General features: G+C 38.4%; 1 protein-coding gene across 2 annotated transcripts in view; it reads left to right on the forward strand.

The window, feature by feature from the left end:
- The window catches only part of PPP1R9A (protein phosphatase 1, regulatory subunit 9A), a 398,730-nt gene extending 388,462 nt beyond the window's left edge, over positions 1-10,268 (forward strand). For both annotated transcript variants that reach the window (XM_011955092.1, XM_011955093.1), the window contains exons 17-20: positions 3,287-3,599; positions 5,473-5,592; positions 7,832-8,014; positions 9,391-10,268. In XM_011955092.1, the coding sequence (XP_011810482.1) occupies positions 3,287-3,599; positions 5,473-5,592; positions 7,832-8,014; positions 9,391-9,603 (829 nt within the window). In that variant the 3' untranslated portion in view covers positions 9,604-10,268. The remainder of the gene's footprint in view (positions 1-3,286; positions 3,600-5,472; positions 5,593-7,831; positions 8,015-9,390) is intronic.
- Positions 10,269-16,655: the final 6,387 nt, after the last annotated feature.

A 16,655-nucleotide genomic window follows, 5' to 3' on the forward strand; every position in this document is an offset into this window, starting at 1 on the left:
GGAGGGAAGGAAGGAAGGAAGGAAGGAAGGAAGGAAGGAAGGAAGGAAGGAAGGAAGGAAGGAAGGAAGGAAGGAAGGAAGTTAAGAAAGGAAGGGAGGGAAGGAGGAAGGGAAGGAAGGAAGGAAGGAGAGAAGAAGAAAGGGAAGAAACAAATAAGGAAAGAAGGATTTTGTGTTATTCCTAATGATTTCTCCACAAAGTGAAATAGACTATAAGAATGATCAACATAGAATAACTGCCCCCAAACCCTTTCTGATTCTATCGTGGGCCCAAGAGTTCAATTTATTCAGAAGGAAATTGACATTTATTTTAGAAAGTATGTCTGCTAAACTGATAGGTCTGTAATTTTAAAGTAAAAATTTCCTTTTTCAAATGAATGTTCTCTAGGTCCAAGAAATGAAAGCATAACACTCACTGTTCAGTTCTTTAAGGATACTAGCAAGTACCCAGGCGTTATATCAGTTCATAGAGTTTAAAAATCACAGATATACACAGAGGAATGAGAGATACAGGATACAGCTTCAGCAGGGACACAGCCAAGCCTCATGGGAAACTGAAAAATATTCTTCAAAATATCCATGAATCTGGTGTTTTGCCACTGTAGAGACATAGGTATCTTCTCAGAAGTGGCCTCTCATTGCCTTCTGCCTGGCTCTTCCTCCTTCCTGTCTATTAACTTGATGTGCAAAGCTGGGGAAAGAAAGCCTCTGGGTATCACCAGAGGCCCAGCTTCCATGATCTCCTTCACCACACATGTAAGAACCACATGGCCTCAAGACCTTCCTCAGTGCTGGATACACGGGTCCATGTGGACTTATTAGTCTTGAATATTTTTCTGACAGTGAAAATGTTGTTGTGAAAGAGTTTAATTAGATGTGACCTTCAGATTTTTTTTCAAATGTTGCTTGGTCAGGATGTGGACTACCAAAAGTCCTTTTCAAATAAAGCAACAGAATGACCACAAGTAGAAAACAATTCTTATTTTCTCCCTATTTGTTTTTAAAGATAATAGTGGTTGTTCTAAAAGCATTGTTACAGAGGCTGTTCACTGGGAGTAAGACAAGATTCTCATGCTGTCATTGATCATGGCCTATCTATAAACTTTAAAACAACATCCATATATTTAAGCACTACTATATTGCAATTGTGGATGAAACTCTTAAAAATTCCCTTGATTCAGAAATCTATAACCAGAGGGAATAATGATCATCAGGTCCAGTTCTTCCTCAGAGATACCCAATTATAAGAGTATGGGACTGCAGAGAAAATATTTGTATGTTTCTGCACAGCTAGAGCTTTCTAGGCATTTTTACTAGAATGTGGAATCTATGAAAAAACAAGCCTCAGAAAATAAATTATGAGGCTGAGTGTGGTGATTCACACCTGTCATCCCAGCACTTTGGGAGGCCAAGGCAGGAGTTCAATAGCGTAATAAACCCCATGTCTACAAAAAATAAAAAAGTTAGCCAGGCACGGTGGCACATACCTGTAAGTCCTAGCTACTCTGGAAGCTGAGGTGTGAAGATTGCTTGAACACAGCAGGGAGCCATGATTGTGCCATTGCACTCTAGCCTGGGTGACAGAGCGAGACCCTGTCTCAAAAAAAAAAAAAAAAGAAAACAGAAGTTGAATTGTGAGTGTGTAGATAGAACTCCAGAGAGATTTACCTCTGCAGAGGTAATGTGGTTACATTTAAGGAGGCTAAGTGGAAGAGGGGGATGAGACCAGCTCCATGGAGACATTCCCAAAGTTGTGAAGCTGGAGCCACTAGTCATATCTTTCCCTAGAGACACATGTTTACATCCCAAAGGGTTAGAGCCCAAGATCCTTCCCAAGTTGAATTTACACTAAGGAGATCAGATTTCTCCCTCCACCCTCCCCAGAGACTGCAGAGGGAACAGCTTTCCCTGTCCTATATAATCATCCAGATTCATATTTTTGGAGTGCCTCACCTAGAGTGTAGACCATGTGTAGGATGACATCTGGTTCCCCTAGCATGCTGATCTCAATATTTTATCAGAACCTCACTGACTTCTTCATTCTCTTTAGTTATCAGTCTTATAATCCCTTTACATTTTTACCTTGCTTTACAGTTTACAAGATGCTTTTACATTTATGTCCCATTTGATTCTCACAATAATATTTGGAAATAAATGGGAATTGTTAGGTGTTATACTATTTATATAAACTGAAAATACATTTCAAAATATATTTGAAATGAGATGTAAGAAGACTGAAATTCAGTGTACATGTGGTGGGACGGAAGTTGTCTGGCTTTGGTGTTCAGGCACTTGTAATTGAAAGGGAATCTGTTTTGTCGTGATATCAGCAGCTATCAAATAACAGGCGTTCCATGAAATGGCAAGGCTGACCTCTTCCAAGATACACATAAACTGCTGCTTGTTCCTACTTTGGTTTCTGAGAGTTATTTTTTCTCTTAACCAAAAGATAATTACAGATACGAAAGAGCCTACATTAAGACAAAAAAATCTGTTTTCAAGCTGTGTTCCTCAAATGCCTTTGAATCCTTTAAATGTTAAACAGTAAACATAGACCTTTGACAGTTTTTGAAGCACTTTCACATATTATCTCATTTAATTCTTAACAAACACAATGAGATACATAAAAATATCCACCTTTTACAGATGGAGAACTAAAGGCCGAGAGAAGGCCTGAGACCATGTACTTAGGAGGTGGTGAACCCTGACCCTCCAAGTGGGAGATGAGGGCTTCAGATCTCCTACTCCTCCTGCGAAAAGGCACTAAGATTCTGGTGAAAAACCAATAAACTGTATTCTACCTGAAGCATTATGAACCCTGAAATTTCAAAATCATTTAAATATATCATTTTCTTAAGTCTCAGACCCTTGGGAACACAAGCCCAGTGGAAGACAGAAAAGAATGCTGCTTATGAGCTAATGTCCCTAGCTGTGAGGCATGTCTCCCAGATAAAGGGAATGCTGTGGTGATTAACCTAACAGCAGTTCCTAAAAGACTGTGCTCCTCCCTGATTATAATTCATCCACATACACTTATTAGGCACATTTTATAAAAATTCACCATGGCAATAGCAATATGAAAATGTTGATCATTGTCACAGAATCCATTTAGAGGCAAAAATAACTATTAAGATTAGTGTCGTATTCAAAAGGGCAAAATTTTTACTCTGTTGAGCAGAACAGTGTCTCAAATTCTTACTTCAAACTATATTCAGAGTCCTTTGGTTCAATAAGTCTTGTATCTGCCCTTTCTTTATCTAACACACCTATTCTTTTCACAAAACAGGATCTTCAGAGGCAGACTGGAAAACTGGACACCCAAGCCACGTTCAACAGCTCAGACCTCCACTCGTTCCCCTTGCATGCCTTTTTCATGGTTTAATGACAGCCGGAAAGGATCCTATTCCTTCAGGAACCTGCCTGCACCTACAAGTTCCCTTCAGCCTTCTCCTGAGACTCTAATTTCAGATAAAAAGGGGTCTAAGGTAGAAAACACATGGATTACAAAAGCAAACAAGAGAAACCCAAATCCCTCCTCTTCTTCAATCTTTGGAAGGCATTCTCAACTTATGTCTGTAGTCTGGATCCAAGAAACCAATGTAATAACACTGCAATAAACAATGCATGGTATTTCTTGTGTGGGGAAAAGAAAGCCTCATTTAACCATCACCTTCTTTAATACTGTTTCATTCTAGATTGTACATTACTCTTTGATTTGCCTATCTTTTCACATATTGCTATTTAATCTCAGTTTGACAGTTAAGCCATGCTGGGAAGGATGCATTTGAATCATAGAACAGAGTGATATATCTGTTTACCCAGTATTCTACTTTAAATTACATTACTGAACTATTTCACTGTGCTTCTCAAGATTTACTGAAAAGCAAATAAATTTGAGATTGAATATGTGCTCAGTACATCTAAGTGAAACTCTTTAAAACAAACCATTGCTGACATAGCACCCTTACTTATTTCTTCTTTTAATATCAAACTTCTATGTTGAACAACTGCTGTATAATTCTATCACCAAAGTTCTTTAACAGCATTAGGAAATATATGCATGGGTGTTACTCGTTTTTAAATGCATGATGGTTATTTCCAGCATGACACTGCAAACCTTCTCTAACATTTTGTTGAAACACATATGGTGGCTAACTTTCACACGTTGTTTGGTCTCCTTTTATCTGTGTTCGCTTTTCTTTCTCAAACAGAAACATGTGGTTAATGTTACTTGAATTTAATTCTTTTCAGTTTCAATTTAAATCTTTTCAACAGCTCAAAGGGTTTTGACTGGGGTACCAAATGGTAATGTTCATGTTAAATGTCCTGCTGCTTAAATGTTCTGCTGGCCTAGCTCCGTGTGCTCTAACCTAGACTTCTTTTCTGAAGTTTTAGCAAACTTTGGAGTTTGTTCGGTACTGAAGTCTCCAGCCTCTGGCATGGTATTTATTTTTGATAACCAACTAAACCCAGTATAAGGGAACCTAGTGGAAAACTAACAGTCCAATTCCTAAGGAAATGGAATAGAAACAAGATGGTGTTGGTCAAGTGCTTAGAGTTCCTGGAAATCCAACCATTTTAGAATTACTAGCAAAGGAAGTTTTGACAGCAGCACATCACTTTGGTCTTGAAACATTTTCAGTATTGGAACTGAGGCATCTAAATGCTATTCGAAGAATTCCACCATTATCTTGCACTGTAGAGACTCCAGATTTGGTTAAAAATGTTTTTACAAGTGCAGCTACGTAGTCACTGTTGTTTGATTTTCATATCCACTGAACATTTTAATGAAGTTCTGGGGAAGCTTTATACATTCCCACCTTCCCCACCCCCAGGTGATTATTTGGAAACCTGTGTCTGTGCTGTGTGGCAGCCTCCTTGATGCTTTGCTGGTGCTGTGAGAGAGTTGTATTTCAGCATGTAACTACTAGTGTATTGTCAGACTGTGACCTCCCCCAGAACTCATCATCTTGAAGGGTACATCCAGGAGAGGATCTGCCATTTCTCATAGTATTTATCACAGCCAACAATAAGCAATCCTTCCCAGGGGGTGCTCTAGCTACCTTTCTAATATGAATTGCCATCTGTTCCTAATAACTCAGCCTCTCCACACCATCTTGTATTTTTACTTACACTGTTACTCATCACGATTAGGGTCAAAGAAGATAGGCTTACTAATATTATTCCTCTGAGCAGTTGCAGAGGATAATGAATTCTGTACCCTTGAAGAGAGATTGAAGAATTGTTTCTCTAAAACATCTATCCTTTCATCACATGAAGAAAGCACCCAGAATTCCCTCAACCGCACAAGGTGCAGCATTCTCAACCGCTGTCCCGTTGAAGGTCATCACCAAATCATACATGAATTTCTGCTAAGATTGTTTAAAAGAGCCTTTTTAGAACTTGCAGAAACACCTACCTCTTGCTCACTCACTGCACTCATTTAACACTGAGCTTCATTTATTTTTACAGAATTTTACCTTCAATGATGACTTCAGTCCCAGCAGTACCAGTTCAGCAGACCTCAGCGGCTTAGGAGCAGAACCTAAAACACCAGGGCTCTCTCAGTCCTTAGCACTGTCATCAGATGAGGTACTTTCATGGCACTGTGACAGAACTGCTTTGTCAAATGTGACATTTTACCCATGAACCATCACCAGGAAAATGTTTTTAGGGTAGACCTTGCATAGAAATCATCAAGACTGTGGTTTATATTTAATATGAAGTCTTCAGGATTTCTCTCCCTCCCTTTCTCAACACAAAAGCAAAATCTTGTTCTTAAGCTTTCTAGGGGCCCCTTTTACATGTATATGTAAACACACATGATGGGGAGCCTGGGCAGTGCAGAGCTAAACATGAGGAAACAGCTCAGAAATCACATCGAAGTTTACGAATTACTCCTTACTTTTTTTTCCTTGCCTCCTCCTACAACCACCCTCACTCCAAGATTCTGATACTTTCTCTGATTAGGGTGAGGTCTCTGATTGAGAATCATTGCAGTAGACAGAGATAGTTTTGATAAAGAGGGAAAAATAGCACGAGAACCATTTATTTAGAAGCAAGGGTCAAAATTAGTATTACTAAAATTATCAGGAGATAAATGTGCAAGAGAGAGTTAGGAAGTGAGGTTAGTGATTTAGTTCCTCGAAAAATGGGGGGAGGACAGAAAGCACCGTAAATAAAGATATTTTTGCTCTAAATGTTTGTTCTTACTATTTCTTTGTAACATGATTTTTGAATCATAAAACTTTTTTTTTTTTTTCTCGTAAGCTTTTCTGCCCGTATTCTTCAAGCTTGGTGCAATTTTCGTTTTATTAAAACTATGTACTATGTATGTTGTGTCTCCTGTTTCTGTAACACTTTTCGTCTTGATTCTTTTATCGCTCCCTCGCTCAGAGCCTGGATATGATAGATGACGAGGTGAGCTATCAGTGGGCTGTGTGTGGTGGCTTGTGTGCTATTGTTTGAATGTGCTTTTTCTTTCTTTGGAGATGACTGAAAAATGAGACAATACAAGAATACCTTCCTCTGTAGTGAAGGGTTTCCTTGTGTTAAACAGCTTTACTCTCTGCCCTTGTCATATCTTAGTTTAAAAGATGTTCCTAAGTTAAGAGGATCTCCGCATTGCACCTCCAGAGTTCCTTGATTTATCTTCCATCACCATTACATTGACATGGTCCATTCTTTTTCCTCCTCTTTGCCTTCATCTCAGCTTACCCCATCCCTTCTTCTGTATTCCCTTTATGGGTCACCAAGGTGACTCCTGTCTTTCCTCCAAGACCTATCATCACCTTCATCTCCTCTCAGCTTAGTGGGTCTAGGAACCAACCTCTCCCTTTGCACTATTAAAATGAATATTCTGCAGTGGACAGAGCCAGAAATTTGGAATAAACTCCTAACTATTGAGCTCTACCACTTACTAACTGTGTGATCTTGAAACAGATCACATAGACTTCCTCAGCCTCAGTTTCCTCATTTCTTTCTTTTTTTTTTTTTTTTTTAAAGACAATCTCACTCTGTTGCCCAGGTTGGAGTGCAGTGGCACAATCTTGGTTCACGCAGCCTCTGCCTCCCAGGTTCAAGTGATTCTCCTGTCTCAGCCTCTCGAATAACTGGGATTACAGGCATGTGCCACTACACCCAGCTAACTTTTGTATTTTTAGCAGAGAGGGGGTTTCGACATGTTGGCCAGGCTGGTCTCGAACTTCTGGCCTCAAGTGATCCACCCACTTCAGCCTCCCAGAGTCCTGGGATTACAGATGTGAGCCACCGCGCCCAACTGTTTCCTCATTTCTTAAAAGTAATTATGAGTATTATCTGCCCTACCTTCCTCACAGTTTGCTTGCTGCTCGAATGAAATAATGGTTGTGAAACTTCCCCTAAGAAGGCTTGAGAGCTTAATGCTCTCCTCTCCCAAGTGAAAGATACCTCAGTATTTGTTAATATATTTTTACAAAATTCCAGTGTCTTATTAGAGGATAAGTGATGCATTGCATATAGAGATTTATGAAATACTTATTTTCTACCTCTTATAATCTGTCCAGACTATTTTGATGTAAAAGCTTGCAACATTAGTGTATTTTCTTCTATATTAAACTTCCTACATTAATAATGCTGCTTTTTTATTATGGGGGAATTTCTAAACTTCCAAAAACATAAGAACATATAGGTAATAAGTATTTTTTTCTACCAACACTAGAACCATTAGCTTATCATATTTTGGTTTAAACATAAGTGTGGCTCTCATAGGTTAAGAAATTCCTTCTGATAGCATAATATGAGCCATAGTATCTTGGTCCTTTAACAACACTACGTAACATTCCTATCTCAGATCCTTGATGATGGACAGTCTCCCAAACACAGTCAGTGTCAGAATCGGGCCGTTCAGGAATGGAGTGTGCAGCAGGTTTCTCACTGGTTAATGAGCCTAAATCTGGAGCAGTATGTATCTGAATTCTGTGCCCAAAACATCACTGGAGAGCAGCTCCTGCAGTTGGATGGAAATAAACTTAAGGTAAAGAATTATATGTCTGTGTTAGGTTACCAGGTATAACTTGTATTACTCAAAACACCTAAAATGTTTTCAGTAGATAACAGTATTCTGCATATCTGAGAGGTAATTCTCATCAACATTCAGCAGAAAGGATGTTGCATTCTTTCTGAGTAGTAAATGAAGTTTCAGAAAGTCCATCGGGGTTCTAAATTAAATGGTAGGCTGCTGGTTAGGAGAGCGAGGGACCCACTCCATTGCTTCCACCTGGCAACACATGGTCCGTATTTTAACTCTCCTTCCTTCTGATGTAGTGTGAGTTTTATTAATGGCCACTGTGGACTTTTTCATCACGTTAGAATTAAGACCCAGATCCACGAATCTTCTTTTCCTTGTTCATTTCTCCTTCACCTCCACTCTTCCTTACACACCACTCCCAAACTGGGATGCTGTTCTCCCCAGAAGTTTTTTCTCCAAGTATGTACACACATCTTCCCTCCCCTCCATGGCACTTTCATTTCCACTTGTCCAGTCCATCTCCCTTAGAGACCAAGGTGGCATTCATTCCTTTGGGAAAGGGAAAAAGGAGCTTACAGCCAACTCCATGTAACCCCAAGCTCCACGCCCCAGCCTCAGCCCCCTACTGGGCTAACGGACAGATGAGTATCTCTTGACAGTCTTGAAAAGGTTAGAGATCAATCAGTAGCTTGTGAATATGAAGGCCCCATTGACAAGGCTGTCCCTGTTGGGGAGATAGATAGATGCATCCTGCTGTTGATTCTGAAGGTCACTAAACATTTAAAGTACATAAGCAACTCCCCTTATTCTGAATTATAAGTTCATCGAGCAACCTCCTCATTATAATCAAGCTTCCTTTATAGGTCTACCTACAGGGAAAGAATGGCTAGTCATGCTGACACGAGCATTCTGGCCCCAAAGACACTTTTGGTTCTCATTGTAATGAAAACATTGGCAGAAAGGAAGCTGTTTCAATTCTTCTTGCCCTTCTTGGAGCCCTCTGTGACAGCAGGTGTTCACTCCTATGCTTTGAAAATATTGATGAGTTTAGAAATACCTTTACCTATAAATGTCTACAGCCCAAAGGTTGGAGAAGTAGAATTGTGTCTTTTTTCCATTCATTCACCCATTAATTACTAATTTGGAAAGCATTTAATTAATGAGCTTTAGGGTGTACTTTGCAAGGGACTTCAAAGAACAAAAGAAAAAATAAAGGGTAGCCCCCAGTGTGTTCATTTTTAACAAATGTAGCTAGCTCTTCCTCTTTTCTTATCTCTTTTATGTTTGAATTAGTTTACATACTTGAACATACGGTGTATTAACATCATCAGAGGGCTCACTGGTTTTCAAATTCAGTTTGTGTGTGTGTGTTTCCTTCTTAGGCTCTTGGAATGACAGCATCCCAGGACCGAGCAGTGGTCAAAAAGAAACTCAAGGAAATGAAGATGTCTCTAGAGAAGGCTCGGAAAGCCCAAGAGAAAATGGAAAAACAAAGAGAAAAGCTAAGGAGAAAGGAACAAGAGCAAATGCAGAGGAAGTCCAAAAAGACAGAAAAGATGACGTCAACTGCAGCCGATGGTGCTGGTGAGCAGTAACACATACCCTCTTACTGAAGATGGAGATTATCCAAGAGAAGTCCCCACCTCTTCCTGCCCTGCTCTCCTCCAGAGGATGAAGAAGAAACTAAATGATAAGGGTAATGCGGCTCTAGGCCAGCTGAGGAACCGTGTGTTGAATAACTGCATTTTCTGCAATAGAAGGCACTCTTAATTTTAACTACTGAAATAGTCCCAAGCCACCTTTGATTTATTAACAAACCAGACATTTCATTTAAGTAGCTGTGTTTTGCTCTTCTCTAACTTAGCAACATCTTGTGTTGTGTTGGGTGTGTTTTGTCACTTGGAGAACTAGCTTGACCCCACCCAACAAGAGCATGATACACCCTGGTGTTGTTGATGGAGCACTGTGAGTTTTCAGTTTGGGATCCTGAAATGGCAATTGCACATGTCTGCATGGCAGAGAGCACCCTGCCATGAGATCTGGACCAGTACTTACTTCTAGGGCTGCAAAACCTACTCCAGTGTGTGGGAAAGATTCACTCTTATTTCTGAGTCTGGACAGTAAGACCACCCTGCTGTGGAAACATGGGTGCTCTGCTCCATAGTTACCTACTAAGGGAAAAGGCAAGCAAGCCATTCTGCTTGCTAGGCATCAAAAAGAAAGAAAAGAAATTATAGCTATTTGTTAACCACTGAAAAAAGCAAAAGCCTTAAGATTGTGTATGTGAGTATTACCTTAGGTTCTGAGAGTATTATTTATCCTCTAGATATAGCTGAACACGAAAGAAAAAAATCAGACATTAATGCAGCCATGGGATATTGGGATCTGTTGACCTTGCTACTGTTGTGTGTTCAGCATCTCAGCAACACTGGCAAACACAACACAGTTCCCCTTCCCCCCACCCAACCCAAGAAATTGAACAGGAAATTGATTTTTAAGGAAACCACCATTTTCAGGTTTCCTCTCCTGGGGAACATTCTGGCTGGTCTTCAGCCTGTCTATGTCACAATCAGGAACTCATCACATATTTTCTACCCAAGATTTCCCAGGTGGGCTCAGTTAGTGTTTTAACAAATGTACTTTTAAGAAAAATAGAAATACCAGTTCGAGGAAATTTAGATTTGAATAATATTCGACTGGAGAACCAATTTTTTTTTAGTACAAAGAATGTTCCTATAAAGAAGAACTGTCAGTTAACATTTTAGAGAGATTTTGAATGGTTTTTTGAGCCATTCATTTCCATACTTTAAAGATTTCCAATTTTACAGAAAAAGTTTGTTTAAGGCAGTGCATAGGATACACTTTAGTAGTGGAGGAACTTACACTAATTTTAAGCCAGTATTAAGGATTTCTGTATTTCACCAAACTAAGTCCTAAGTGCAGGAGACTGGGGCAGAAGAAGGAGAAAATAAACTCGTTTTGAGAAATCTCATGTGATGAGGGTTTTTTGGGTTTTTGTATTTTATGCTCATGTATCTGGTTCTCTTTGCTGCATTGACTCTAAAACTGAGGTTATCCACTTTCCAAAGGACAAGTTTCAAAATAAGACTTGAGGCCACATGAGTTCTTGGACAGTATTTTACTTCTTTTACTTTATGGGAATCTCTGCTCCATTCCCAGCATCATCGTATCTTCCACTGGAAGTATTCCATATGCAGGGCCTGGGCAAGGCTTTTGAGTGTAACAGATTAAGGGAACTCCCTTATAGCCCCATCTTGTATTTTAATAACAGTGTGATTTTTTTCTTTAAAAAAAAAATTTTTTTTGCTTATCTGAAAATCTGAATTCGGAAATTATCTAAACTAGACATTTTTAATTCTGTTCTACCCCCAAGGACTGTTTTCTTTTCATTGCCAGAGTATTGTCTGTTATGCTTCAGCTCTTTTGTCATTAGGTACAGACCATTCATTCAAGCCTCAGAAACGTTGATGTGAAGTAACATCGTGTTTTACAGTTATCAAAGTCACCATTATGTTTTTCTGTCTGTCTTCATTTGGGGTATGATAATGAAACTGCCATATTGGATACTCTATTAATATCTTGAGATGTCTGGTGCTTTATTATTTATTAACATCATGAGAAATAAGAAGCCACTATTAATGAGCGATAAAATTTGGCAAAATTTTCTAATACTAAAACACAAAATTAGTAAAAATCTGGTAATATTAGTGCTTGCTATTGTAAATTTTTGCCATTTTTGCTTATCTTTGGGAAAAAAGTGACCTGGATCACACTGGAAATTTCACTGTATTCAAGAGTAGAAATAGAAGGATGATTATCTTAAGTTATGTTTACACTTTGGTAATATTTGAAAATGGATGTATATACTGGAAATGTCTATAAGTGTCTTGTTTTTGCACCTAATTTATGATCTATTATATTGCATTTTCTTAAATGTCTTAGAAATATTTTTCTTTATAACTTTGTTTGTACATTGAATGTTTAGATCAATGTCCAACTGACAATGTTATAAATCAAATTCTTACTCCTTAAATCATTTAGTATTATAACTATTTTGATTTTTTAGTTAAATTATAGTAATTTTAGTCCTAAATGAGTTATTTTAGCATTACCACTTAAAACAGATGAAATTGTAAAAGTCACTTGGTTTGATTGCCCCACAAAGCATAAGATGTAAACTGATGAAGGGTATGAAAACAAAGTGAAAGACCTCAGATCTTGTGCGCATTTTGTTTTCCTATTATTTCTTTTATTGACTGTAGTGCATGATACCTAATCGAGGCTCCAATGTCTTGCACAGTTCCTACTTTAATGCTAGTGGTTTTCACTGTCCTTACAATTTAATACAGAATTGTTACTTCATCAACCTTAAAAACTTTGCAGTTTTTTATTATCAGAAAATGAACAAAAAAGGAAATATCTGGATGCTATGAACTGTATTCCCTAAAGAAGAACTCAGTGTGATTCTAACAATAGCCAAAAGTGTTTTGGGGTATAGGTTATGCTTGGCTGGGAGGGAGTGTGTGGTGAAGAGGCCAAGCTGCAGACAGAAAGCATTGTATGAGCTGTATCTGGGTCAGGGTTTTCCATTAAAGGATGTTAGTTTTATAACAGATTACTTTGTTTAAGACCATCTCCCTTCAAGTAACTCACAGTTTATGTAATACTTATCTCATTCATTTTTTTTGCCTGAATCAGGAATTTACTGCAGAATGTTAAGTTAGGGAAGAAACCTCATTTCATCCATTCTAACATTCCTGATGAAGTCCCCCTTTAGTTTCATGACAATAAAGCTGTACTGTGGCTATCATCCTTTAGCTGGGATTGACATTGATTTCACACCCTCAACATCACACAAACTTTTTTTAAACCACAGCAGTTCATGATTGCAGTATGATAGGTGCTAAAGCCAAACTCAGCTTTCAACTGGCACAAAATGGGACTGTCTACCTTTTGCCCCATTGTTGTTGGAAACAAAGTGGCAAGAGGGAAAATGAGGAACCAGATTTACCTTTGCCACTATCTGTGATACTGTAGTCATCCCTAGCCTGAAATCTTAAAATATCCCAGACCCAAGCTACAAAAATGGTCACAGGTGGTTTGATCTAGCACCTCGGCCGTTAGAGTTTCTGCTGAAGACAAACTCGTCTGGGTTCGTTGTGCACCAAAATTAACATGTGCTTGAAAATTGCATTTTGTAAAAAGGAAATAAAAATTTCCATTTATATAGATACTCTGATTCATGTTTAAGTGTTAAAGGTTATGCAGACTAAACTTCAAGAGGAAATCCAGTATTTAACAGTAGTGTTCTAGAGGATTCTAAAGGAAGCTGTCCCAGCAACCCTGAGAGAACCATCTACACTTTGGATATGTTGTAGCCCCATCATTACACTGAGATATTTCCATCTGAGTAACTAAAGGTACTCCTGACAGAGCTGGAGATGAGGGACACTTTGGTGGACAGTGGTCACTAGGGTTCACGTCACCTACTTAATGCAAAGACCTTAGTGGTCTCAGAATGAAAAGGTAAAAATGGAAGAGAAAAGCACAGTTCTTTTCTATCTTTTAAAATTTACTTTTATCAAGGATGTACCTGTACACTATTCTAAAGCTAAGCAAGTCCAGAAATAAAATGTCCATATTTTCTTTCTTTCTTTCTTTCTTTTTTTTCTGTCATCTGTCACCCAGACTGGACTGCAGTGGTACCATCATGTCTTACTGCAGCCTCAAACTCCTGGGCTCAAGTGATCCTCCTGCTTCAGCTTCCCAAGTAGCTGGAACTACAGGCATGTGCTACCACCCCCAGCCAAAACATCCATATTTCTATTAGAATCGTTTACATTATGATGGGCGGTGGGAAGCTGGGGGAGGGTTGTACATTCCCAAAAGAAAGCAGGGTTATAGGAAATCCGAATGTGCTTCAGTGATTCACTCCTGAAAAGCAGCCTGGGTATGTTGGCAGATTTTGTTTGCATTTGTCTTGCGTATTTAAAGTCTCAGGAAATCTAGTCTTGGTCCAAAACACTGGAGAAAAAAATAATACCAGACAAAACACATTTGAGTAACTTGAAGTAGCGGCATAGAATAGGCCCAACTAAGAAGTTGGAGGGGCAAAGAGAAAGCCGACAGAATCAGCTTCTCCTGGTAAGTGAAAGCAACAAGTTCTATTTATGGTAGACAGAGGGTCCTTATTTGCTTGTGCATGGTGTCTATGTGGGCCTATTGAGGGAATGGTAGTTACTTGAAGGTTCGCATATGTAAGCATGTGGACCCAGCACAGCCTGTGACCTGATTCCAGATCTTCAAGAGTGGAGAAGGAAAGAAATATGATGATTTCCTATGCTTGACCCTAACCCAACCCCAAAACTGCTAGGGATTCAACAGTAAGATGTAAGGAATAAGAGAACAGACAACTTCTCAACAATGTGCATGCCATTTGTGTAGATGTTCAGAACTGCATATGTGTGAATATAACTCCCACCTTACACATGCACACACACTGCAATCACATGGCATTAAAAAATACATTGTGTATGGAACTTGGTAAGGGCAGTCAGGACCTGGAGCTCTAGTCATAGCCTTATTACCACTTCTTGTGCTGTGTATACATTGAATGGCTCATAGATTTTAAGAGATTTTTTTATTGTATTTCTACTAAATGCACTTATCCTTCTATATGTTTATATATTTTGGTAAAATTGATTTATCAGATACTTGGTATTTTAGTAAGAAACTTTCCTCAAATATTTGGCTAATGCTTTGATGTCAAGGTTGCATATTGCTGAGTTGGAGCTCAGAAGAAATTTATGCAGCTTCGGGCATTTTCAACTGCAGACTGCAGTTTTCTTGGCTAAAAATTGCACTGTGTGTTCTTGTGAATTTGCTCACAATTCTACAATGACATAAGTGGTGGCTGTGGCGCTTAAAGTCACTGCCTACTGACTCTCTTATGGTGAATGTTGCCATCATATGATCATTTATTTACTTTTTGTGCAAGTGATGGCATTTTGGTTGTTGCCAAAAACAGCACAAGTGGTTGGGAGTGTGTGTTGTTGGAAGGTGTACATTTCTGTTTCTTTCAGCTATATTATTTATACACCCAGGTTTTCTGTCAAGGATGTAATCATTCATTCATGAAAGAACAATTGGCAAGAAATAATTAAATTACCTTAGAAAGTAAGAATTAAGAGGCACTCCAGCCAGATAACACCTCCCAACAACATGAAATTTAGTTAGTGCTTAGTGAAATTCCTTAAATATATATGTATATGTTTTATTCAACATTATTTAATATCATGACTACTGCTTTTGTATTTTTTAATGGTGTTGCAACCACTTGTACATCTGCTACAACTTACTGACAAAACTGGGCAGCTGAAAATAAAAGAGAATAAATTCTATTCCACTGTAAGAAGTTGATTTCTTTTCAGCTTTCTTTGTATATCAGTAAAGAACAAGAATTGTTTGAAAATAATTTTAAGTCTGATAGGTATGGATTGCATGTTACCTAAGCGTTTGATTTGTACATTTTGATGTCTGATCATTTGCATGGAAGAGACAATAGTGCCACGTCTGAATTGTTCTCTTGTGCTTGGTTAATATGTACTTCTCTAGATTGTTCAAAAAGTTTCAAATGACATTCCTTACTCTTTGGTTTTCAGAGGCATTCAAGCAAAATATCACAGTTTGTTTTATGACCAGTCTAACAATACCTGTGATTAAATGTAAGTTGTTAGTGTAAATAAATTTCTTGCCAATGAGTATTATTGTTGTTAGACAACGAATGCAATAAAAAGAGAAATACTGAGATCTGTTCAAGCAATTTTTTTCCCTCTTCCATTTTCACCTTCAACTAAAACAAGCCTTGACTGGGTAAACCTGTATCAACTGTCAAAGCATATCTGTCAATCAGGAGCAAAGTGCACATTTTTCATGGAAATGAAACTAAAAATAAGTTTTAACTCGGATAAAGTGTAAATTGACAGCTAGAATTACATTTGAAAGCACAATTATGGAACTGGGCATAAAGTTAAAAGAGCAAAGCCTGCACTCGAAGCTTCCTCGCCTATCATTTTGTTCCCCTGTCGCTGCTTCACCGTCAAAGTCTCCGCTATCTCTCAGCCAGGAAAACCTCTGTGACAAATTCATTAAGTAGTCAGCCTCTCATAGTGAGGGGCAAGCTAAGAAAGAATCAAGACCATCATAGAGTATGGGGTTATTTTAAACGATATTCTTTCAAAAGCCTTAAAAATTCAGAAGACTTGGATATAACAAGTGAGGGCTATAAATTTCATTCATTCTCACACACGCAAACTACTGTAATTTATATGTGACTAAACCTGTGTCAGTGCGAAAATTTAGATTTGGGAATCACAGAATACATGAATTAAGCTGTTTTCCTCTTTTTCACAATGTAGGTTATGAAATTTCTAACCAAGGCATGTCCCTTTTTGAATGATCTTAAGTATGTGCTGTGTCAAATTGGATAGACTTTTGTTTCTTCCATGGAATTTGCTTATTCTATCAAGAACAAGAAAGAACAGAATGTGGTCATTTTATTGAAGATGTTAGGGAGCCTAACTACTCAGGACATTCTTTCTAAATAAGGAAATATGTGGGGGAGTTC

This window comes from Colobus angolensis, unplaced genomic scaffold (genome assembly GCF_000951035.1).
Source record: "Colobus angolensis palliatus isolate OR3802 unplaced genomic scaffold, Cang.pa_1.0 Scaffold394, whole genome shotgun sequence".
NCBI classification, from domain to species: Eukaryota; Metazoa; Chordata; class Mammalia; order Primates; family Cercopithecidae; genus Colobus; species Colobus angolensis.